The sequence below is a fragment of the Cnephaeus nilssonii genome, assembly GCF_951640355.1.
Source record: "Cnephaeus nilssonii genome assembly, chromosome: 6".
Lineage (NCBI taxonomy): Eukaryota > Metazoa > Chordata > Mammalia > Chiroptera > Vespertilionidae > Cnephaeus > Cnephaeus nilssonii.
The window spans coordinates 100,308,155-100,331,862 of NC_137077.1; the positions used below are offsets into that span (position 1 = coordinate 100,308,155).

At 42.1% G+C, this 23,708-nt stretch overlaps 1 protein-coding gene across 5 annotated transcripts in view; it reads left to right on the top strand.

The window, feature by feature from the left end:
- Positions 1-23,708, top strand: part of FRY (FRY microtubule binding protein) — a gene marked incomplete at its 5' end in the record, with an annotated part of 648,830 nt that overhangs the window by 447,107 nt on the left and 178,015 nt on the right. For all 5 annotated transcript variants that reach the window (XM_079773965.1, XM_079773964.1, XM_079773962.1 and 2 more), the window contains 5 exons: positions 4,987-5,243; positions 5,921-6,067; positions 7,055-7,223; positions 8,546-8,636; positions 11,821-11,903. In XM_079773965.1, the coding sequence (XP_079630091.1) occupies positions 4,987-5,243; positions 5,921-6,067; positions 7,055-7,223; positions 8,546-8,636; positions 11,821-11,903 (747 nt within the window). The remainder of the gene's footprint in view (positions 1-4,986; positions 5,244-5,920; positions 6,068-7,054; positions 7,224-8,545; positions 8,637-11,820; positions 11,904-23,708) is intronic.

Here is a 23,708-nt window from a genome sequence, read left to right on the forward strand (position 1 = left end):
AATGCTTAGAGATGTTCAGTAATTTGCTCAAAACCATATAATGAAGGAAGCAGCCAAGTCAGAATTAAATCGAGACATCTTTCCCCAAAGCCAGTGCTAAAAAATTGGAACACCTTCACCTATAAGACACCTCCTGTTCCAAACTTGCTTTCTGCCTTTTACCCAACAAACCTTTATTTCATTCTCAGGTAATCCTTGCTTCTGTTCATACTGCTTCCTCTGCTGGAAATGGCCCTCTCCCTAATTCATAATCATCCTTAAGATCTATTTAAAATCTACTACTTTGTAAAACCTCTCCATCTACCTGAGACAGAGTGAGCCACATCCTCACAGGGTGCCTAAAACAGTGTGTGTGTGTGTGTGTGTGTGTGGAGGGGCGGGGGGGACTCAAGAAAAGGCTTTTTTATCGTTGACTCTATTACAAATGTCCCCATTTTCCCCTCCTTTGCCTACCTTCACCCATCCTCCACCCCCTCCCTCTGTCCATCACCACACTGTTGTCTGTATCCACAGGCTATGCATATATGCTATTTGATTAATCTCTTCACCCAAGAAAATCCTTTTTAATAAATTAATTCTCTCCTTCAAAAAGTAAATTTTATTTTTATTTACTTCAACCAAGAGTCCTCAGAATACAGTGGTAAATAAAACAGTCTCTCCCATCAAAGGTTCATCATAATCTAGTAATAAAGTAAGGCTTACAATTGCATAGCTGTGATACAGTGCAGAAACTGCAATAAATAAAGCACATTCTGCTGGAAGATGAAGAGGTGATCAATTATTGGGCCAGGAATATCAGGAAAGACTTCCCAGAGAATGTGATGTCTGAGATGCTGTTCAAAAGAAGTAGAAATTTCCAAGGCAGACAAATAGTTGACATTATGTGGGTAAGCAGGTAGGCATTAGAGACCAATGAAATGTTGTATGCTTGACCTCAGAGGTGTCAAATAGCAGGTTGTATTTGAGAGACTATATAGTGGTCAATTGGCTAACATAATATATACAGGGACAGGGGAAAGTCGTGGACAGATAGAAGCAGGAGTCAAATCTTGGAAAGCCTTGTATTGCTCCCTAAGGACTGTGTAGGCCAGTGATCTCCATGTCCTTCTTGAAACCCCTCAGAGCCCTGTGAACAACAGGGAGGGAGGGCATCCAGGCAAGGTGCTTGGGTTTTGAAAGCCACTGATCAGTTTCAAACAAGAATGCATTTTAGAAAGATGGGCTATAGTGTGGAGGGAACAGTAGAGGACATGCAGTCTAGAGAGAGGAGACCAGCTGAGAAGTGATGACAGTCATCCAAGGAGGAAGTTATGAAGGCTGGAACTAAGACAGCCCAGAGCAAGTGGAGAGGAGAGACCAGGGCGATGAATCCTGGGTGGAGCACACAAAAGAGAGTGCCTGTATGAATCTGGGGGCCAGTGGTGATGACCCCATCTTGAGAGCCGTTCAGGGAGAACAGGAGGTTTAGGGTGAAGTGTGGAACATGAGCTCAACTTGGGATACTGAGTGTAGGTCTCTGTATAGACAGACCAGTGTCAAGGGGAGGCCAGCACTAGCACCTCATGGAGGAACGGAAGGATTTAGAACCAAGGGAGCAGATGAGATTGTGTTTGGACAGAGCCCAGAGTGAGAGAAAGAACCTGGACACCCAATTTCCAAGCACTGGGTCAAGGAAGGAAGGGTGAGGGAGGGCATGGAGGCACATTGAGAGAGAAGACCTAGGCCCACTGTCTAGGTGATTTTAATGGAAACATGAAGAAAGAAGATTTATGAGGAGGAAGTGAACAGTCCACAGCCTTGAATGGAATAGAGAGATCCCAAAAGATAAGATCTAAAATTACCCTCTGGATTTCTCAATTCATTGGTAACTGTCAGTAGTTTCCTTGGAGATATAGCAGCAGGAGCCAGATCTCAGCTGTGTGGCTGAGAAAGAAGGAAAGAGGGAGAGTGGGGCTATGGGGGATGCAGAGTCAGAGGATGAGTGAGGTTTTATTTTAGCAAGTTTATTAGCTGAGTGGGAGAAGCTAGTAGAGGAGAGAGTCTGAACTTGAGGAGAGAGGAAATAAGTAGTATGGCAAGTTTAACAAGAAAAGAAGCTCATATGATGAGTTGCAAGCAGGTTTTCTTCAAGAATTGACTTTTGAAAATTTTGGTTTATGAGGAGTAACATTTTAGAAATAATGTTTTTTAAAAAGGTGGTTATAATAGCTCTTGTTTTTTACTGCCTTTACTATTTAAAACCCTGTGGTGAGATTTTTATTACCTACTAGAGGCCCGGTGCATGAAATTTGTGCACGGGGGGGGGGTGTCCCTCAGCCCAGCCTGCGCCCTCTCCAATCTGGGACCCCTTGAGGGATGTCCGACCGCCCATTTAGGCCCGATCCCAGTGGGATTGGGCCCCTAAACGGGCGGTCGGACATCCCTCTCACAACCCAGGACTGTTGGCTCCCAACTGCCCTCCCCTGCAGGCCTGGTCCCCCCCAACTGCCCTCCCCTGCAGGCCTGGGTCCCCCCAACTGCCCTCCTTTGCTGGCTTGGTCTCCCCCAACTGCCCTCCTCTGCCGGCCTGTTCACCCCCAACTGCCCTCCTCTGCTGGCCTGGTCAATCCTAACTTTCCACAACTGCCCTCCCCTGCAGGCCATCTTGTGGTGGCCATCTTGTGGCAGCCATCTTGTGTCCACATGGGGGCAGCCATCTTTGACCACATGGGGGCGGCCATCTTGTGTCTTGGTGTGATGGTCAATTTGCATATTACTCTTTTATTAGATAGGTATTTTCAAATGACTTAATTCCTTGCCATTAGCCAGCCAAGTTGTTTGGGTCCTTCCCAAAGGAGCTAGAAAATGTATATAGCAGTTCAATGACATCGTCTCACATTTTATTTAATTTGTTTCTGGAGAGGTGAATGGGAGAGTTGTTTGCATATCTGTGGCATTTTTTTCTTCTATTTCCTTCAAAAACTCCTCTACAATCCAGGCCCTGATGGAGGTGCCTGGGGTACCTGAGACCAACATCCCATCCTCTCTGATTGTCTGACAGACAAGATGCATTAACATCATAAATAAATAAGTGGATTTTGTGATATGTTAGAAGGTGATTGTGTCACAAAAAGTCTATAGACCGCCCTGGCTGGCATGGCTCAGTTGGTTGGAACATCTTCCCATGCACAGAAAAGTAGCCCGTTCAGTTCCCCGTCAGGGCACATACCCAGGTTGCGGGTCAGTCCCTAGTGGGGGTGCGTACAGGAGATACCAATAGATGTTTCTCCCATACAGTGACATTTCTCTCCCTCTCCCTCCCCCAAAAATCTAGGCTTTCATACCACTGTTAAAGATGACAGGTATTCTTTTTTTTATTATTGTCTAAAATTTTACATATGTCTCCTAATAGTGGCTGTCCTTGTGATTGAAAAGTTTATTCCTTCCAAAGTCTTATTCCTTTCCAGCAGAGTTTAAGTCATTCTTTTGCCATAAAAGGGCTCTGATTCTTTGTAACTAGAAATCCTTTTCCTTTGCTGAACTCCCAAAGCACACTGTTTGAGCCTCTGTGTGTCACTTGTCACTTTCTACCTTACCCCAGAATTATCCATGAACATAACCTCCTGCTCAGGGCTGGAACTGAGGCTTCAATCTCCTCTCTCCACCAAGCACATGGCCTTGCACCTAGAAAAGGCCCAGTGTGTTGGAATGAATGACTGTTCTGATTTTACAAGGATCTGAACATGTGTCATAGAAGTCCATAACATTAGTCATCGCATCCATAAAGTTTAAAAATTTAGTAAATTTTGACCCATGTAAAACATAACAGCTTAACACTGTCTGATTCTTGTGGCACAGCATTAAATATGTATACTTTTAATCTTCAAAGTAAAAAATTGTAACTTTAGGAAAAGGGCAAAATTAGTTAAAGCTATAGTGTCAGGAATCCAGTGGGTTTTCTTAGTGTAATTCTTGTCATCTGTGCTGTTCTATTTCTTAACATCATGAGCTCTCTAAATGAGGTCCCCTCCCATGCCAGGTAGTAAGTGCATCAGATTAGCTTTCTCATTTTCCTTAGGAGGAAAAGGTTTCTTTTCTAGAAGGTAGAAATCAGAGGTTATCTTAGCTCTTGCAGCACATGCATAAAGCTGTCCTTTTATTTCTATAGAAAGCTCATTCGGGTTATGAAATTAAAATGCCTCTGGCTATGAACGCATGCAATATGCTATCAGAGAAAGTTGTAGTGAAATGACTGGGCTGCACACATAGTTTCAACCTTTGATTCATTTATGTAATGAAACAGAACATTGAGCATGCAGCTTCCACATAGTTGGCAGTTTTCAAGTGGACTTCATGGACAGGAGTTTACACACTGGATGGCTTTTTCCCGGAGACTCCCATCCCACTTTTTAACAGCTAATAGTGCATAGAAGATGCTCTATTGGTATGATATTGGTGCAGTGGAAAGACAGCCACTGTTCTAATAGTCGTAACCACTGTTTATTTAGAGCCTACAAAATAACAAGCACCATGCTGAGCATATTACATAACATTATGATTCTATATTTAATCCTCACAATAGCCCAATGTGGAACCCAGTGGCCTCATTTGACAGATGAGGAAACGGAGGAACAGAGAAGTTAAGTAACTAACCCAGAGTCTCGTGCAGCTAGTGTGTGGAGGCACTGGATCTAATCACATGTCCTTTTGGTCTCAAGTCCCTTGTTCTGTCCACTCTAATGTATCAGCAATGGATTGAACTCAGTGGGCCTCCCCCTCTCTCCACTCTCACCGAGCCATGCTCTTCCCACTGTGCTCTCTCACTTTCCCCCACAGGGCACCAGATTTGAAGGGAAAGGCTAGAGGACAAGCATCAGTTTTAAGATTTCATGGCCTTGGGGAGCTGCTGTGTATGCAAGTGCCCTGTGCTATCTGTCAGTAGTGTTAATATTTTAGTTTATTTTAATGCCATAACACATGGCTCTCCATCACCACCCTTCTCTTTAGAGGTAAGCCAGAGGTTCCCCACAACGCACCCAAACGGGCGTCAGATTATGCTCACCTACCTGCTACCCTGGCTGCACAACATCGAGCTGGTGGACAGCAAACTCCTCCTCCCGGGGTCGAGCCCCAGTAGTCCAGAGGATGACAGCAAGAACCAGCAAGGAGAAGTGACCACTTCTCATGGGCTGAAAGGGAATGGCTGGGGCTCCCCAGAAGCTACATCTCTAGTCCTGAATAACCTCATGTACATGACGGCCAAGGTATCGTGCCCCCATAACATGGCTCCATCATCCCAGAAAATCTGGGCTCATCAAACCCTAGGCTGCAAACCCAGGGAGTGGCATTTGTCATTAAAAATCACGTGAACAGGGTGATGGTGATGGCTGCACCACAGTGTGACTGTACTTAATGCCATCCAACTGTACACTTAAAAATGGTTAAGTCCTAGCCGGGTTTGTTCAGTGGATAGAATGTCAGCCTGTGGACTGAAGGGTCCCAGGTTCGATTCCAATCAAGGGCACATGCCCGGTTGCAGGCTCGATCCTGAGTTGGGGCTGTGCAGGAGGCAGCTGAACAGTGATTCTCTCTCATCATTGATATTCTATCTCGCTCTCCCTCTCCCTCCCTCTCTGAAATAAATAAAAATATATTTTTTAAAAGTTTAAGATGGTAAACTTTATGTTACATGTATTTTACCATAGTTTTAAAAATTATAAAATAAGAAGTCTAACGTTTTTAATCACATGAATAAGCATTGTGCATTACTAATTTGTGTGTTATAAATTGCTGAAAGTTGCATCTTTTGGATGGATGGCCATGTGTCCCCTTCTATGGTTTTGAGATAGCCATGACCCCTAAAAGAACTTTTAATCAAACATTTTGCACCCCTGTGTTTTCCCCATATCTCCTGGGTCAGTGTTGCTTTTGTTTGTTGCAGTATGGAGATGAAGTTCCTGGACCGGAAATGGAAAATGTTTGGAATGCTCTAGCCAACAATGAGAAGTGGAGTAACAACTTGAGGGTCACCCTGCAGTTCCTCATCAGCCTGTGTGGGGTTAGCAGTGATACACTTCTCTTGCCCTATGTAAGTTTCCCTGGGCTCTCAGCAGGCATTATCTTGTTGGTGGCTCCATCTGCAAGCGCAAGTCAGAATGTGCCCTTTGCTCCAAGTAAAATAGAGATGTTCTTTTATCAGTTACTGAGGCTGCCTTCTATAAACATTGGACCCATTATGTAAGAGAAACTAAGTAAAGCATATTATTTCTAATAAAAATATTTCATGTTTACATTTTGATGCTCTTAAAACAGAATAAAAATGCAGAATACCCAGATTTTTCTCTTCAAATTTAGTTGGTAGAAGATAAATCTAAGCAGAGAGAAATCTTTCTGAGATGCCCAGTATATAGTGCTTGTAGTAAAAAGTGACATGATCATAAAGAACGACAGCATTTTTAAGCCCTAACTCACTTGGCATGTGTGTATGGCTGTTTCCTGAGAGATCCTGGGCCCACCTGCTGTTTTAAGCTCCATCAGCCTCATTGCAGTTTCCGCACCTCAGGTTTGACTCTGAGGGCCCCCGTAGCACAGAGCTTTATTCCAGAGTTATCAGTTATTTTTAAAATGTAAAATCATCCAAACAGCTAAAATTCATTTGTTTCTAGGGGAGAAGAAAATAGCAGGGGACCAGATTCCTTTTTAAACAAAAAATAGCTCTCAGTTTTTTCCCATGGTTTGTATAAATGAAATCCTTTCTCAAGATAAAACTTTAGATGGCATGTTTTTTGCTTTTGGTTAGATTTCAGGAGCCCCAAAAGTAACTTTTGTAAACTCAGCCATTAGGAAGGGTGAGACCTTTGACACACACTCCCATCAGATGTGCTATAGAGAAGGTGAGTTTTAATCCAGACACTGGGATTGTCTCCAGGCAGCAGGAAGATCAGCTACCAAGGTGGTAGCTCCTGGGGATAACACTTCATGGAAGTGAGTGGGTTATATTCTTTGCTGCCAACCCACTGGCATTACTGTGGACAAGGCTCTTTGAAATGACCCTGTGTTCTGTTTTTCTCCTTAGATTAAAAAGGTGGTGATATATTTGTGCCGTAACAACACCATTCAAACCATGGAAGAGCTGCTCTTTGAGCTGCAGCAGACGGAGCCCGTGAACCCCATCGTCCAGCACTGTGACAACCCACCGTTCTACCACTTTGCTGCCAGCAGCAAGGTCTCCACAGCAGCCTCTGGTAGGGCCGGTGGGCAGCCTGTCCTGGGTCTCTGATGTTCCTTTGTGTGGAAACTGAAAGGATACGAGTGTGTTGCTACTTCTGATTCTGGCATGTATTTTCATTTAAGAGGTGGTTTAAATTGTGACAATATGGATGGACCTAGCAGGCATTATGTTGAGTGAAACAAGTCAGTCAAAGACAAATACTATATAATCTCATTTATGTGTGAAATCTAAAAACAAAATAGACAAATAAACAAAACAGAGAGCTTACTCATGGTTGCCAGAGGGTAAGGGGGGCTAGGTGACAAAGGTGAAGTGATTAAGAAGCACAGATTGGTAGTTACAAACAGTCACAGGGATGTAAAGTACAGCATAGGGAATATAGTCAATAGTATTATAAATACTATGTATGGTGTCAGCTGGGTAGTAGACTTACTGAGGTGATCACTTCATAAGGTATATAAATGTCTAATTACTATGTTGTATGCCTGAAACATATAAAATTGTATGTCAATAGTAATTGAACAATAACTTTAAAAAAAAGAAAGATGGCTTGAGAATATCTGAGATTAATGAAATGATTTTGTAAGCATAACTGACAATTGGTGGCCCAGTATTCACATGCCCAGAGCTTTATACTTTAGGCTGATCCCAGGTAGGACACAGCATCACTTAGGAATCTCAGTCTGCACCTTCCATCTTGTGTTTATGGGATTCCCTTGGTGAATATTCTCTCAGAATTGACTAAAATGCCTCTAACAATATTACCACTTTCCATAAATTGGCCTTTCAGCATCATTTTATGAAATCTATACAGTCCTCCTCAAATTCATTGTTTTGGTTTATCTAATATCACGACTGCTTTCAAATCTCTCTCCTGGCCTAGTCTCTCATGCCCTCTGTTTTCCCCACATCTAGCTGCCAAAGCAGCATTCCTGCAGACAAGCAGTAGCCTAGATGTCAGACACTCTAGAAACTTGGACTTGTTTCACTAACATTAGCCCAATAACTCCTGGACCCAGAAGTGCTAAAGCAGCTAACAGCAGGGACGGCCATTGCAAATAAGCTCATTACCTAAGAAAAGTTTTCAAGAATGTTGTAACCTCAGTTTATAGGAGAGTCCAGGAATTAGGTTTGACTATAACAGATGTCTGGGATTCTCCTATTTCAGTGGAGTGGGCTTAGAGTTTGTTTAGAATATCTGAGATTGTACAGAAAATAGAAGGCATCCTTCAAACATGAAATTTCACAGGAAATCCTTTCCTGGAATATTGAGACTTGACTTTGACCCCCTCCACATGTTGTGGGTTTTTTTTCTAAGTGTCTTCTAATCCACAGGAACCACCTCCAGCAGCAACACAGTGGTTGCCGGCCAGGACAGTTTCCCAGATGCTGAGGAGGGCAAGATCTTGAAAGAGTCTGATGAGAGGTTGGTTCACAAATTGGCTTGATATCCAATTTAACTGTAGAGTATACAGAGGCATCAATAAAAGTTTGTAGGCTTTATAAAATTCACACACATAGAAATCCTTCTTTATTCTTAGAAACTATGATTGACTTGCTATCTCTGCTCTGTATATCCCTGAAGATAACAGTTTCTTCCTGAGCTGAACCTCACTTCTCTTAGGACCAAACAAAAACCATGAGCTGTCCTGCTACTTGCAAAGACCATCTGGAATTAGAGGGAATTTCATGTGAAATTTTCAAATCTGAGTATTGAATAATTTCTTAGCGATGGAGTAGTGGTCTTGAAGTGAATTCTATGAAATATCATATTTCTTATTTCACCTTTACTTTGTCACATCTTGGTTTACCAAGAACACTGTCTTCCTCTGCTCAAATAAGTCTTAATCCCCTTCCTATATGCTGTTTGATAATATTTATTTTGCCCACATGCCTTTAATTGCCCAGGACCTACTCAGAAGTAAATAAAATCTGGATCATTGTTCCCTAGTTGATTGTGAAGAACAGAGACACAACCAAAAGAGATCAACAGGACTCAAATTAAAAATTAGGATGATGCCCTAACTGGTTTGGCTCAGTGGATAGAGCGTCAGCCTGTGGACTGAAAGGTCCCAGGTTCGATTCCGGTCAAGGGCATGTACCTTGGTTGCAGGCACATCCCCAGTAGGAGGTGTGCAGGAGGCAGCTGATTGATGTCTCTCTCTCATCAATGTTTCTAACTCTTTATGCTTCTCCCTTCCTCTCTGTAAAAAATCAATAAAATATATTTTAAGAAAAAATTAGGATGATTCCATGGAGTTGAAAACACTTTAGAGCTGAGCATTTTCTAGTGAAAAGGAATGGGGAGCACTTTCACTGAAGTAACAAGGATGAGATATAAATTCCTGTTGGAGAGAATGCAATGGATTAAATAATGAAAATACCTCAGCCCAGAATGCCCCTGCAGGCCTCATGGCTGTCCCTGGATTCTGTCCTGGGCGTGACACACAGCAGGGGCTACAAGTGAGAAAGTACCTGCCATCAGGCTGACTGCCCTGGAGTTGCGCAAGCTCATCCTCTAAACTATCAAATGCCTCAGCACGTGTGCTGCTAGATGGCTTCCCTATTGCTGAATGACCTCTTGGCTCTTCATACACTGTTTTTGACTTTGCCTTTATCAGAATAAATATGATTAAAGAATTTCAGAAGGTAATAGGTTGTCACTTTTTCAATTCCCTAAGAGCCAATTATGTGGCCCGATTTGTATGAAACTAAGCAGATGTCCTTGAGTTTCTGTTTTATGGATTCACAAAGTAATAGCCCAAAAGATAGGACAATGAAGAATGTTTGAAATATAGAGTGACTGGGGAAAAGATGGATGTTTCAGGAGAAAATAAAAGCTGCTACAAGTATCTAAGAAATAAATAAAACAAAAATCGTTATAGCCTTTACAGTCACTATAAATCGTGCATTTACTTATTTGGCAAATCCAGTCACAAATGCACACCTGGGACAAGGTAGGCTAATAATGGCACATCCAGCACTTTTCCCTGAAACATCACTCTTGCTCCATGCACTGGTGAGGACAGCTAGAGTGAAACAGATGTTGACCTGCTGTCAATTAGTGCAGAATATCCAGTCAGTAATGTAGGGGCACACTCCTACTTTGGCTTGAGTTTCCCAGATACTTATTGATTGCCTTAGTTGTTTGTTTTGGCTGCATACATATTATGTAGATCAAACCTGCTCTGTATCATTTTGTATAAAATAAATATAGACATGCCATTTCCCCCAGCCATACCCTTGCCCTGCCTTATAGATCTCCAGATGATATTCAAATGCTATTGGCTTAAAACTCTTTGGTGCCCTGAAGAGGAAAAAGCATTCTAGAAATCTAGAAATAATTATTATATTATTATTAAATATAATAATTAGTACCTCAGAGTTTGATGGTACCTCACAGTGTTGGAAACATTCTCGTATCATTTCTTTTGATTTCTACAACCCCAACAAAATAAATGGTGAAGTATTATTAGTATTACTTTTTGCCAGGTGTAGAAACAGGGTCCCCATGAAGATAAAGGACTTGGCCAAGGTCATAGAGCTAGTGAGAGTTTGATCCTAAAATCCCGTGTCTTGCCTTCTCTCATTGGAACCAAAAGCATTTCTGCACTGCCATTGTCTTCTGCATGACACTGGACAAGCTGTTTCACTTGGCCTGTTTCCTCATTCATAAAGTAAACTCAAAGATGAGTAAGTGAGAGTAAATGAGTAATGTGTGTGAAGTTACTATATTTCTACCATTTTGACGGGGGGGGGGGGGGGGGGGGCGGTGGCATTACTTCTTAATCCACAGAGAGACCAGACAGAAAGAGCCTCTCTGGTTATTTTACAACCCAACTAGTTACCTTTTTCTAAAAACCCTCCAATCGCCCTGGCTGGTATAGCTCAGTTGGTTGAGTATTCACCCCTGCACTAAAAGAAGGTTGCCAGTGTGATTCCTGGTCAGGGCAAATGCCCGGGTTATAGGCTTAATCCCCAGTAAGGGGTGTGCAGGAGGTAGCCAGTTGATGTTTCTCTCTCTCTCTCTCTCTCTCTCTCTCTCTCTCTCTCTCTCTCTCTCTCTCTCCCCCCTCTCTCTCTCCTCTCTCTCCCTCTCTCCTCTCTCTCTCTCTCTCTCTCAAATCAATTAAAAAACATTTTTTAAACCCTCTGATCATTTTAAGAGAAACTTTAAAGTCAGTAAATTCCAAAATATATTATGAACCGCTTTTTTATGTCTTGTCAATTTTCAATGTTTAATCATGCATCAGTTAGTTACTGACCACCTACCAGCTGCCAGGCTACCATAAGGGATGTGAATAAGGGATGTATATTATTCAGTATCACTCCATTTCATTTCCAAACAAATGTTATAATTCTCCAGTTCAGTATAACCTTAAAATGTTTTTCTGTTCCAAGTTTAAACTTGTGCTTATGAGCAAAAGCAACCACTAGACCTCTCCAGGGAAAAATAAATGTTTGAGATACAATTTTTGCAGTATTTCTTTAGGAAAAGTATCATTGGAACTAGCTGCCAAAAACTCAATCACTAGATAACAGCATGTGTTTATGAAAATAGCACATACACACACAGCAGTATTTGATGATGGCTGTTCTTGTATTTGAAGGTTTAGTAACGTCATCAGAGCCCATACTCGCCTGGAGTCAAGGTACAGCAATAGCTCTGGAGGGTCGTATGATGAGGATAAAAGTAAGTACCACCAGGTGTTGGGTTTCAAGTGGAATCCAGATGATTGGAGAATGGAGTACGAGTATTTTTATTTTTATAATTCTAATTGCTAAAAAGGGTCCTATAAACATTAAACAATCATTAATTCCACTATGCAGATGAGCATAGAGCCAGCATCTGAAAAATAACAAAAAGCCAAGCAGGACAAATTAAAATTATAGAAAATCAATTTTTTACCCAAACCTGTATTTTTATATTCTTGGCATTTTTTTCTTGGTAATGCAGTTGAGGAAAGGCTAGTAAAAAATTGTCTCACTAGAAAACCAGTATTGCAGTTATCATGGGAGTGGATTTAATCTCTAAGCTTTGTGAATCAGCTTACCCAGAAAAGGTCCTTTTTCACACAAAGTCTCTCAAAAGCATTGTCTCGGTAGCCAAATGAAAACCATGTTAAAATGGGAGATACAATCATCACAGAAATGTGTTTGTTCCTTGGAAAGTTGACAGAAACCGAAAAGCAATGCATTCACTGATTTTGTTAGAGCCCTGGACAGCATCTGTAGATACTGAGCAGGCAAAGTGTATTACTTGGTCACAAGTCACAGAAATTCTGGAATCAAGAACACTCCCAGCGGCATTTAGGTATGCTAAGGAAATCAGTAAACTAACTGATGGAGTTTATTTGTCTATTTTGGTGGAAATCAGAAATATGATATTTCATGGTTTAGGTTTATTTTGTAAGTCAGTACCTGGGGCCTTTGTAGCTATCATTAAAATTGTTTTGTTTTTATGGGAAATTTGCAAAGTGGGGTAAGAGATGAGTAGGCCTAATGGCACCACAGTTCAGCTGCTCTTCTTTACCTCTTACTGCATAGATAGGAAATTCTCTGCCTTTCAAAATACCAATGGGAAGATTGTCTAAAATCCATAGATAATTATCAAACTCTAACTTAGGTGAAGTTGCAGCTTTAAAACTTTTTACTAGAACCATTAGTTTTAGGTAAAATAAAGCTATTTGTGTTTTCCCTTCTTTCTGGTCCCCATCAGAGTCTGTATCTGTGCCATCCAAACCCAACAGCCAAGTCTCAGGAGCGCAGGCTGTGAGTTCCAGGAGGGACTAGATTTTACAGATGGGGAGAATAGTACCAAGAAATGGAGAGTTGTTGGTTCAAGAAAAGTCTGGATACTATATATTTTGTAACCCAAAATTTGAGGACAGAAAAAAATGAATCATGAAAATGTTAAGCAGTCAAGTACTCCCCCAGTACATGGCAGGTGTGATGTAACAAAAAATAACACACTCTGGCTGTAGAGTTTACATTGGGAATATCACTGTCCTTGGCCCTTTAAAATGTATCTCTTTGTTCTGGGTACAGGACACAAAATTTGGTAAAAACACTATACTAAATAAAATATCAATCATTTAAAAATATATCTTTACAGTCCTCTGGTATTAAAATCTCACATTCCTTATATTTATTAAGTAGTGAATTGTGAAAGATGATTATAATAAAGTAAGATGATAATTAACTCATATCACTAACTTTAGAGACAAAAAGAAAGAAGTTATGGAAGTATTTATAAAGAGGAAAAATGATAGTGAATTCAGATAAGAAATTAAAAGTCTAATATTATCAGTATGGCTTCTATTTTACCTAGAAATGTTTATAAATTTTTTGTACCAATATAAAGAAAATGGGAAAATTTTGTTGCAGAGTTTGAACCCAATTGAGTGAGTATCAATAATATTTTTTACATGATCACTGTTATTGAACAGAGAGATTAGAGTTCATAGCATGTAGTTTGGGTTCTGAGAGCTTTTACTTTTAGTTTACTCATTATAAAAGAAAATGAAATCAAGCTACTCAAACAGATCTCATCACAAAAAGCCATAAAATACATACTAAGATTTTTTTTCCAGGTGTTCAAGTCATAGGACTTGACTTTGTCTTAGAGCAGTGGTCGGCAAACTCATTAGTCAACAGAGCCAAATATCAACAGCACAACGATTGAAATTTCTTTTGAGAGCCAAATTTTTTAAACTTAAACTTCTTCTAATGCCACTTCTTCAAAATAGACTCACCCAGGCCGTGGTATTTTGTGGAAGAGCCACACTCAAGGGGCCAAAGAGCCGCATGTGGCTCGCGAGCCAGAGTTTGCCGACCACAGTCTTAGAGGAAGCAGCAGGTCTAATAGGAAGGAATACTCAGGGCTTTGGTAAATGGGTCCTCCCTGATATAATTTTGGTTCTAGCTACACATTCATGGATATAGCCTATGCCACAAGAAAAGCAAAGTTTAGTAGACTCAATTCCAAAACCTTATGGCCAGGCATCTGGTGTATGTTAAGGACAATCATTCCTACCCAGAATTCCTGAGGGTATCAGCAGATCTGGGCAGACTACAAAGGCATCAGGAGAGACCTAGTTGTCCAAAGCTTCATGGTGTAAGCTGTGTTTATCCAAAAGGAAAGACTGTGTGCAGTCTCTTAGTGTATTTTCTGTTAACACACACACACACACACAAACTGATAGCACCTTGAGTAAAATGGACACCCTCATCTATAAAACAGCTTTTTACCAATATTATGTAAGTTTGTTCTCCTGGGGTGAGGGAGAATTGGGTTATGCTTGGTCCTAGTGCATGTCCTTGTTCAGAGCCTCCATTTCACAATCACAGTTTTCATACACCCTCCTCCAGCTCTGCTAACATTTCTACTCTGGACCTGCAGCGTTGAATCAACTACTTCTCACCACCTTTCAAAAGTGCAACCAAGAAAAACTATATTTGGGAGAAATTTCCTAAAGATGATATCATTCATCCTTTCTCTTAATACACTAAAACCTGTGCCAGGATTAAGCCGCTTATCTGAAGCCACATACCTGGGCAGTACCAAGTGGCCCCAAATGCCCTTGCTCTTAAATGCCTCTGGCCTGTATGGAGAGAGTTATAAGAAATAACTCTATGAAACTTGTTGCTATGTTTATGTTACAGTTGAGGAAGTTCATTCATTCAAAAATATTTATTAATTCTCTACTAAGTGCCAGATACTGTTCCAGATAACAGGGAAACAACAATGAAAAAATAGAGGCAGTCCCACCCAGCTCTTTAGAGCTAGGGAGGCAGCCACTGATGGTAACTGTGATCTGTGTCCCAGAGGAAAACTAATGCAGGGCAAGGGAACAGAAAGTGATTGGGGCAGGGGTTGATTCTAGTGTAGTGGCCACAGAAATCCTCTGCGATCAAGTGATATCGGGCAGAGACATGCTTGACGTAAAGGACCAAGCCACTCAGCTAATGAGGAAGAGCTCTGCTCCAAGGAACAGTAGGAGCAAAGGCTCTGAAGCCGAACAGTGCCTAGCATGGTCACAGAGCAGCAAGAAAGCCAATATGGTAGAGTGGATTGAGCAAGGGGGCGGTAGTGGGAGAGAAGCCAAGGAGGAATAGGAGGAAGATCTTGTAAGGCCTGAAAGGCCATGGTATAGATTTTGGATTTCATTTTGAATGTGAAAGGAAGCCACTTGAGAGGCTTACATAGAGAAAGGCACCTGAATGAACCTCTGTTTTTTAAAGCATTGCTCTGGTCCTACACCCAGTATGGTAATTGTTTTCTACAAAGAGGCTTTGAGCACACTTCTACCAACTGTCCATAGTGTCATTAATTGCTCACCAACACACGTAGTAGAAGAAATTGTTCTAGTAAATGATGCCAGTGAAAGAGGCTTTTTGAAAAGACCTCTAATGATTTAGGTGAAAAAACTTAAAAGTGCCAGTTCATGTAATTCAAATGGAAAAATGTTCTGGATTGATCATAACTAGATTCAGAAGAGCTGCTGTGTCTAAAGGCCAAGTGATCACCTTCTCAGACACTCATTATGAGTGTCCACTAGGCCAGAGCCTCTCATCGCCAGGATCAAACAAGACAGGACAATGTGTTATGTCTTGCCACTGATGTAATCAACTATGAGAGTTTTGAGCACATGGCAGGTTCTTAAATGACCTATGGTGGATTCAGTGGAAGCTCAGAAAGAAAAATGGACAGAAGGAAAGGCGATCAACTCTTCTTGTCAAAACACCTACAGTGGCAGGAGGCCCTTTTTAAGTAGACAGAAATTACTTTCAGAAAATTGGAACATATGATGCTGGAATGGACATTTGGAGAAGAGAAAACCTAGAAATTTCCTTTAGGATGTTACACTGTGAAGGAACTTTGGAGATTGTTACTTTGGAGAAAAGGGGGTAATTTTTAACTGTCATTGTATGGGATGTAATCAAGTGCTCTCTTATACTGCCAACAAAGAAATTAGAACAGATGACTTTTGCTTGCATGTCTCCAAACTTAATGGCCAAGTCCTGATGTTCAAATGCCACCATCGAAAAGGCAACCAACTTTGGGAGAATGATCCGGTGAAATTAACTCTGTAGCACGTGGACAGTAATCAGCACCTGAAGAAAGCTACAGAATAGGGCAGCCACATGCCCAGGATTAGATACAATGGAAGCCAGTCATCGCAGTGGCTTCTTCGAAACATTACCCTTCCAGAAATATTCTGAGACCAAATTTACATAAAGAAAAAAATAAGGATTAGCTGGCTACTTCAGCATACATTTCTGCCACAATCTTTTAAAGAAAAGTTGGGTTTGTTTTTTTATTTTTAGAGAGAGGAAGAGAGAGAGAGAGAGAAATATTGATGTGAGAGAGTAACATTAATCAACTGCCTCCTGCATGCCCCCTACCAGGGATCAAGCCTGCAACCCAGGCATATCCCCTGACTGAGAATCGAACTGGCAACCTTTCGCTGCCTGTAAAAATGCCAAAAAAACTGAGCCACACTAGCCAGGGTCTGCCACATTCCTAAGAAGCAAAAAAGGAAAAGTCCTTCCTCCTAAGGAATGGAAGGTTTATCACCCATTAAAACTTAGACTCCTGGATTCGAAAAAATGGTGGCTGAATAGGCAGACCTTTCTTGCACCTCCTCTCAGGGCCAGACTGGAAATAAAAGTAAAGTTGGGACCATACACCGGAAATGACCAATTGAGGTCCAGCTGAGGAGGATGCTTATATCAAGGAAGGACAGAAAAGGCCTGGAGACCTGTGGGAAGGGAGAGGTCACGAGAGGGGCTGATCCAGCTTCCAGGGGCGGGCTGAGAGTGAGAGGGGCGGTCTGAGCTATGGGAGGGTCTGTTTCCTTAGACCAGTGGTTCTCAACCTTCCTAATGCCGCGACCCTGTAATACAGTTCCTCATGTTGTGGTGACCCCCAACCATAAAATTATTTTCATTGCTACTTCATAACTGTAATTTTGCTACTGTTAATGAATCATAATGTAAATATCTGTGTTTTCCGATGGTCTTAGGCTCTACAGCAGCGGTTCTCAACCTGTGGATCGCGACCCACAGGTTGAGAACCACTAGCAGGGTCGCGACCCACAGGTTGAGAACCGCTAGCAGGGTCACCTAAGACCATTGGAAAACTCAGATATTTACATTACGATTCATAACAGTAGCAAAATTACAGTTATGAAGTAGCAACGAAAATAATTTTATGGTTGGGCGTCACCACAACATGAGGAACTGTATTAAAGGTCGCGGCATTAGAAAGGTTGAGAACCACTGCCTTAGAAGATTGAGGCCTGGAACCCAGGCTGGGCTCCACAGCCTGGAGCACCAGACCTGAGACCAGCAACCCAGGTAACATCCAGCCATGAAAGGCAGCAGGGCTGCTGGCCACCTCAGAGTCTGGAACCCGGTAGACTGGAGCCCAGTGAGAGAAAGCCTCAGTTTCTGCTTTTTGGTGGTTTTTTTTTTACCCAGAGCACAGGAGTTTTCATTTGCAACTATTCACCTGAGGCCTTGCTGAAGGAAGGGCTGTGTGGACTCCAGGTGCCTAAGGAGAGACTGGGGTGGGAAGCATTGTGGGGAGACATGGAAAAGCAGCAGCCAGGAGTCCTGCATTTGGTCATACACCGCAAACCAAAACAGCCATTTTTCCTGAAAGGTTCTAGCTGCTCCTATAGCCAAATCACAGAAAAAGGAAAACCCACCCTAGGTGATATAGCCCTCCACACCCTCTACCAGGGATCAAGCCTGCAACCCAAGCATATGCCCTGACTGAGAATCGAACTGGCAACCTTTCGCTGCCTGCCACCCCTATATTTTGACCATTTCAGAGGAGAAAAAAGCAAAGGCCAACCCGATGGTTTGAACAGTCTCAGGGAGCATCAGTGACTGGATTGGTGAAAGAGCCATCTGCCCCACTATCCCGGTAACCTGATTGGTACTTTCCCCACACCGGAGAGCTAATCAAAACTCCAAGTTTCCAGCTGATCCCACCAGACTGCATACAAGGATCTCTGCCCAGCCAAGGGCAGAGTAACATTTTGGGCCACTTGCAGAGGAGCAGCTCTGGGACAAGGAAACACACCCACCACATTCCTTGAAATCTGAACAGGAAACCCAGAGGTCTAGACTCTCAATTTTGCCTAAATCCCATTCAGGAAAAGATTTTTGAGTGATGAAGATTGACAGCTGGCTGGCAGGCAAAGGTGGGCAGAGGCAGACCCCAGGGAACCTGGGGAAGTTTGCTGATCCAGCCCTGGGCCCCATGCTGCCAACAAACTTGCTTTAGAGCCAAGTCCTATGGAGATAAGACACAAACTGTGGATCCCTTGGTACTTCAAGCAGGTTGCTAAAAGACAAAGGCGGACAGTTTCTGAAATGAATGCCATTTCACATTTTATTTCTCTTTTCTTCTTTTTTCTTTTTTCCCCTCTTTTTTCTTCCTTTTTTTCTTGGCCTGGTCATTTTTTCCTTTTATTATTTATCTTCTTTATCTGCTTTATTTACTTGTTATTATTTAGTCTCTATTGTTTTGTTCATATATCTCATTTTCCCCTTCCCTTTTCTTACTCAATTTTTTTCTTTTCTTTTTCTCCTGCTTTCTTATAATTTTTCCTTTTGCTATTTTTTGGGTCTACCTGCTTTCTCCTCTATTTTCATTTTCAAAAAATTTTTTACTTCCTCCTTTATTTTAAATTGTTTTTCTTCCCCTATTCCCCTAGTTCTTTATTCTAATTTTCTTTATTTCAGCTCTGCCCCTACATATTCCATTTTCTCTCTCCCCCGCCTTTTTTTTATTTGTTTTATTTTCTCTCTCTTTTGTTTCTTCTATAATTCTTGCTCTCTTTTCTCTTTCCTAAATCTCAAAAAACAAGAAACCCTTCTAACAAACTATCTAACCCTACAACTTAAAGAATTAGAAAGAGAACAACAAGAAAAGCCCAGAGTAAGTAGAAGGAAGGAAATAATAAAGAGCAGAAATAAATGACATAAAGACTAAGATAATAATACAAAAGATTAATAAAAATAAGAGCTGGTTCTTTGAAAAAATAAACAAGGTTTATGAACCTTTAGCCAGACTTATCAAGAAACAAAGAGAGATGACCCAAATAAACAACATGAGAAACAAAAGAGGTGAAGTAGCAACTGATCCCACAAAAATACAAAGCATCATAAAAAAACAAATAAATAAAATAAACCTATGAACAATTATACTACAACAAGCTGGATAAACTAAATGAAATGGACATATTCCTAGAAAAATACAATTTTCCAAAACTCAATCAGGAAGAATCAGAAAACCTGAATAGGCTATAACTACTGATGAAATTAAAGCCATAATAAAAAATAAACAAACAAACAAACAAACAAATAAATAAATAACTCACAGCACACAAAAGCCCTGGTTTGGATCTCTGCACAGGTGAGTTTTACCAGACATTCAAAGAAGAACTAACACCTATCCTACTCAAACTATTCCACAAATTCAAGAGGAAGGAACACTTCCAAGCTCTTTTTATAAAGCTATCATTAGCCTAATTCCAAAACCAGATAAAGACACTACAAAGAAAGAGAATTACAGGCCAATATCCCTGATGAACTTATACTAAAATACTCAACAAAATATTAACAAAACAAATCCAGCAATGCATTAAAAAGATCATACACCATGACCAAGAGGGATTTATTCTGGGGATGCAAGGCTGGTACAATATTTGCAAATCAATAAATGTGATACATCACATAAATACATTGGAAGACAAAGATCACATGATCATATCAATTGGCACAGAAAAACCATTTGACAAAATCTAACACCTTTTTTTGATAAAAACTCCACAAAGGGGGAATAGAGGGATTATATACCAACATAATAAAGGCAATATATGACAGATTTATAGTCAACATCATACTCAATTGGCAAAAACTAAAACCATTTCCCCTAAGAACAGGAACAAGACAAGGATGCCCACTTTCATCACTCTTATTCAACAAGTATGTCAAGTCTTAGCCACAGTGATCAGATAGGAAGAAAACATAAAATGCATCCAAATTGGAAAGGAAAAAAATAAAACTGTCATTATTCACAGATGATATGATATTGTACATAGAAAACCCTAAAGACTCCACCAAAAAAACAACTAGATTTAATAAATTAATTTGGGGAAAAAATAAATAAGCAACACACACACAATGAATTTGGCAAGGTAGCAAGATACAAAAACCCAGGAATCTATGATATTTTTACAAACCAATAACGAACTCTCAGAAAGAGAAACTAAAAAAGCAATCCCATTTACTATTGCAACAACAACAAATAAATAAATAAATAAATAAATAAATAAATAAGATACCTAGGAATAAACTTAACTAAGGAGGTAAAAGACCTGTATAGGACATTGACAAAAAAGATAAAGATATAAACAAGTGGAAGAATATACCGTGTTCATGGATTGGTAGAATCAACATCATTAAGATGTCCATACTACCCAAGGAAATCTATAGATTCAATGCAATCCCCATTAAAATACCAGTGGCATACTTCACATAGCTACAACAAACTCTCCAAAAATTTATATGGAACCAAAAAAGACCCCGAATAGCTGCAGCAATCTTGGGAAAAAACAAAGTTGGAGGAATCACAATACCAGATATCAAGTTATATTACAAAGCCACTGTACTCAAAACAGCCTGGTGCTGGCACAAGAACAAGCATATATGAGAGACCTTGAATGTGTTGTGAAAAGCCAATCTATTAAAGCAATGAGAGCATGCACCTTTATTGAAAAAGCAAAGCAAGAAAACCTATACATCTGACTCATGAAGCACAGATGGGCTCTCAGCTAATCTGAAGAGCAAGTTGGGTGGGGGTCTGAGGTATTAATATACCCTCCTGTCTATAGGTCGTAAAATTCCTCTGCTGACTATTTTGGTACAGATTAATTCTCAAGGTCCCATTTTTGTTTTGTTTTTTTTTTGTTTTTTGTTTTACTTTGTTGTGGCCTTCCCAAAAATCCTGAGAAGCACCTGGCAACTTTATCTTGCCAAGCCTTGAGACTGCTGGCTTCTCTGCTTCCTTTCCCCTCTCCCCCTCCCTTTCTGCATTCTCTCATTAGGGAGGTTTTTCAATCATTTTCTTTCCTATTCTTGGCTGGAGGAGATAATGGTTTGTTCGTTATAAGCTGGCTGCAAATTGCCCTCACTGTTTGGCCTTTTTTTAACTTTCCTGTCTCAGTTTCCCTATTCCTCCTGCCCTGGAATCCTATAACAGAGGTACCTGGAGAGTATTATTCTAAGCAAAATAAGCCACTCAGAGAAAGGCAAGTATCATATGATCTCTCTCATATGTGGAATCTGATGAACAAGATAAACTGATGAACAAGATAAGCTGATGAACAAAATGGATCCAGAGACATAGAACCATGGAACAGATTGAGGAATCTCAGAGGGCAGGTGGGGGGGTGGGGGAGGGATGGGTAGGGAGAGATTTACCCCAGGGAACTGATATGCATATATGCATAACCCATGGACACTGACAATAGTGTAATGAAGGCCTGGGAGGGGCAGGTGCAGGGTGGAGGGAATCAATGGGGATAAAAAAAGGGGGACATCTGTAATACTTCCAACAATAAAGATAAATATTTTTATATGTTACATATATTGTATGCTGTATTCTTTTTTTAATCTTTATTGTTAAAAGTATTACAGATGTCTCCTTCTTTTTCCCCCATTGTTCTCCCCTAGCCCACCCTGTCCCTCCACCCCAGGCTCCCATCATCCCACTGTCAGTGACGATGGGTCATGCACACATGCATACAAGTTCTTAGATTGATCCCTTCCCACCCACCCTCCCCTACCTTCCCTCTGAGGTTTGATAGTCTGTTCTATGCTTCCATGATCCCTGGATCTATTTTGTTTATCAGTTTATTTTATTCATTAGACTAGAGGCCTGGTGCACAAAATTTTTGCATGGAGGGGGGGCATCCCTCAGCCCGACCTGCACCCTCTCCAATCCAGGAGCCCTCAGGGGATGTCCTACTGATAGCTTAGGCCTGCTCCCCATGGTTCTCTGCTCTCTGCAGAGCCTGCCTGCTCCAAACCATGGCGATGGGCAAGCAGGCCCTGCTGGGTGCTGTCTGCGGGCTGCGCTTGCCTGCTCCCGAGTTGCCCTGGCGATGGCCAAGCAGGCCCTGCTGGGTGCTGCCTGTGGGCCGACTTGCCTGCTCACGGTTCACCACGGCTACGGCCAAGAAGGCCCTGCTGTCTGCTGTCAAGCTGCATGGCCGGACCCGCCTGGGGGCTGGCCACACTAGAGTCACCAGTCTGGCCCTGCCTGGCTCCCTGGGCCCTGCAGAAGCCACGGCCACTGCGGGTCCGGCCCTGCCTCCCTCTCCACCCCTTGAAGCAGCCTCGGTGGCTGCTGACCAGGCCCTCCCCTAGTGCAGGTGCACGGAGGCCCCTGCCACCCCACCCCCGGGGCTGCATACTCAACCTCCTCCTGTCCAGTCGACCCATTACAGAGTCCCAGTTAATTAGCATATTTCTCTATAATATATACTAGGGGCCCGGTGCATGAAATTCGTGCACTGGGGAGGGGTCCCTCAGTCCAGCCTGCCCCCTCTCACATACTGGGAGCCCTCAGGGGATGTCCTACAGATGGCTATGCCCGCATCCCATTGGGAGCGGACCTAAGCTGCAGTCTGGCCTCCCTTTGCTTGAGGCAACTGGGCTGATCAGGGGAAGGCGCTAGCCCCATCACCCCGCTGCTGCCAAGGTTATTTTCATCAACACAAACTCCAGTCCCTTCACCATGAAAAAATGACAACTTTCTTTAGGCATTTTCAAGATGTGTCTTTCATAGGATATGACATTTCTTTCTTTATTTTTCTTTTTATCCTCACCTGAGGATATCTTTCCATTGATATTTTCCCCTTCCCTCCGATTCCAAGCTCAGCCCCTTCCCAAGCCATAAGCCTCCACCCCAGGTTTAGGCTTGGGAAGGGGTTCCCCCCAGCACCTCACCTCCGATCGCAGGCTCAGCCGCTTCCCAAGCCTAAAGCCTCCACCCAGTCTTTAAGCTTGGGAAGGGGTTTCCCCCCCTCCACCTCCAATTGTAGGCTTGGCCCCTTCCTAAGCCTAAAGCCTCCACCCCAGGCTTTAGGCTTGGGAAGGGCCCTCCACCCAGAATCTCCAATCACAGGCTCGGCACCTCCCCAAGCTTAAAGCCTCTGCCCAGGTTTAGGCTTGGGAAGGGGACCCACACCCCTCAGATCGCAGGCTTGGCCCCTTCCTAAACCTAAAGCCTCCACCCCAGGTTTAGGCTTGGGAAGGGGACTCCTGCCCCTCAGATCGCAGGCTCGGCCCCTTCCCACGCCTAAAGCCTCCGCCTGATGGCCGGCTGGGAGTGACCTGGGTGCCGAGGAGGTTCCCTGGACCCAAGTATGTATGAAAATTAACCGCCTTCTTGGTTGGGTTAATTTGCATACTC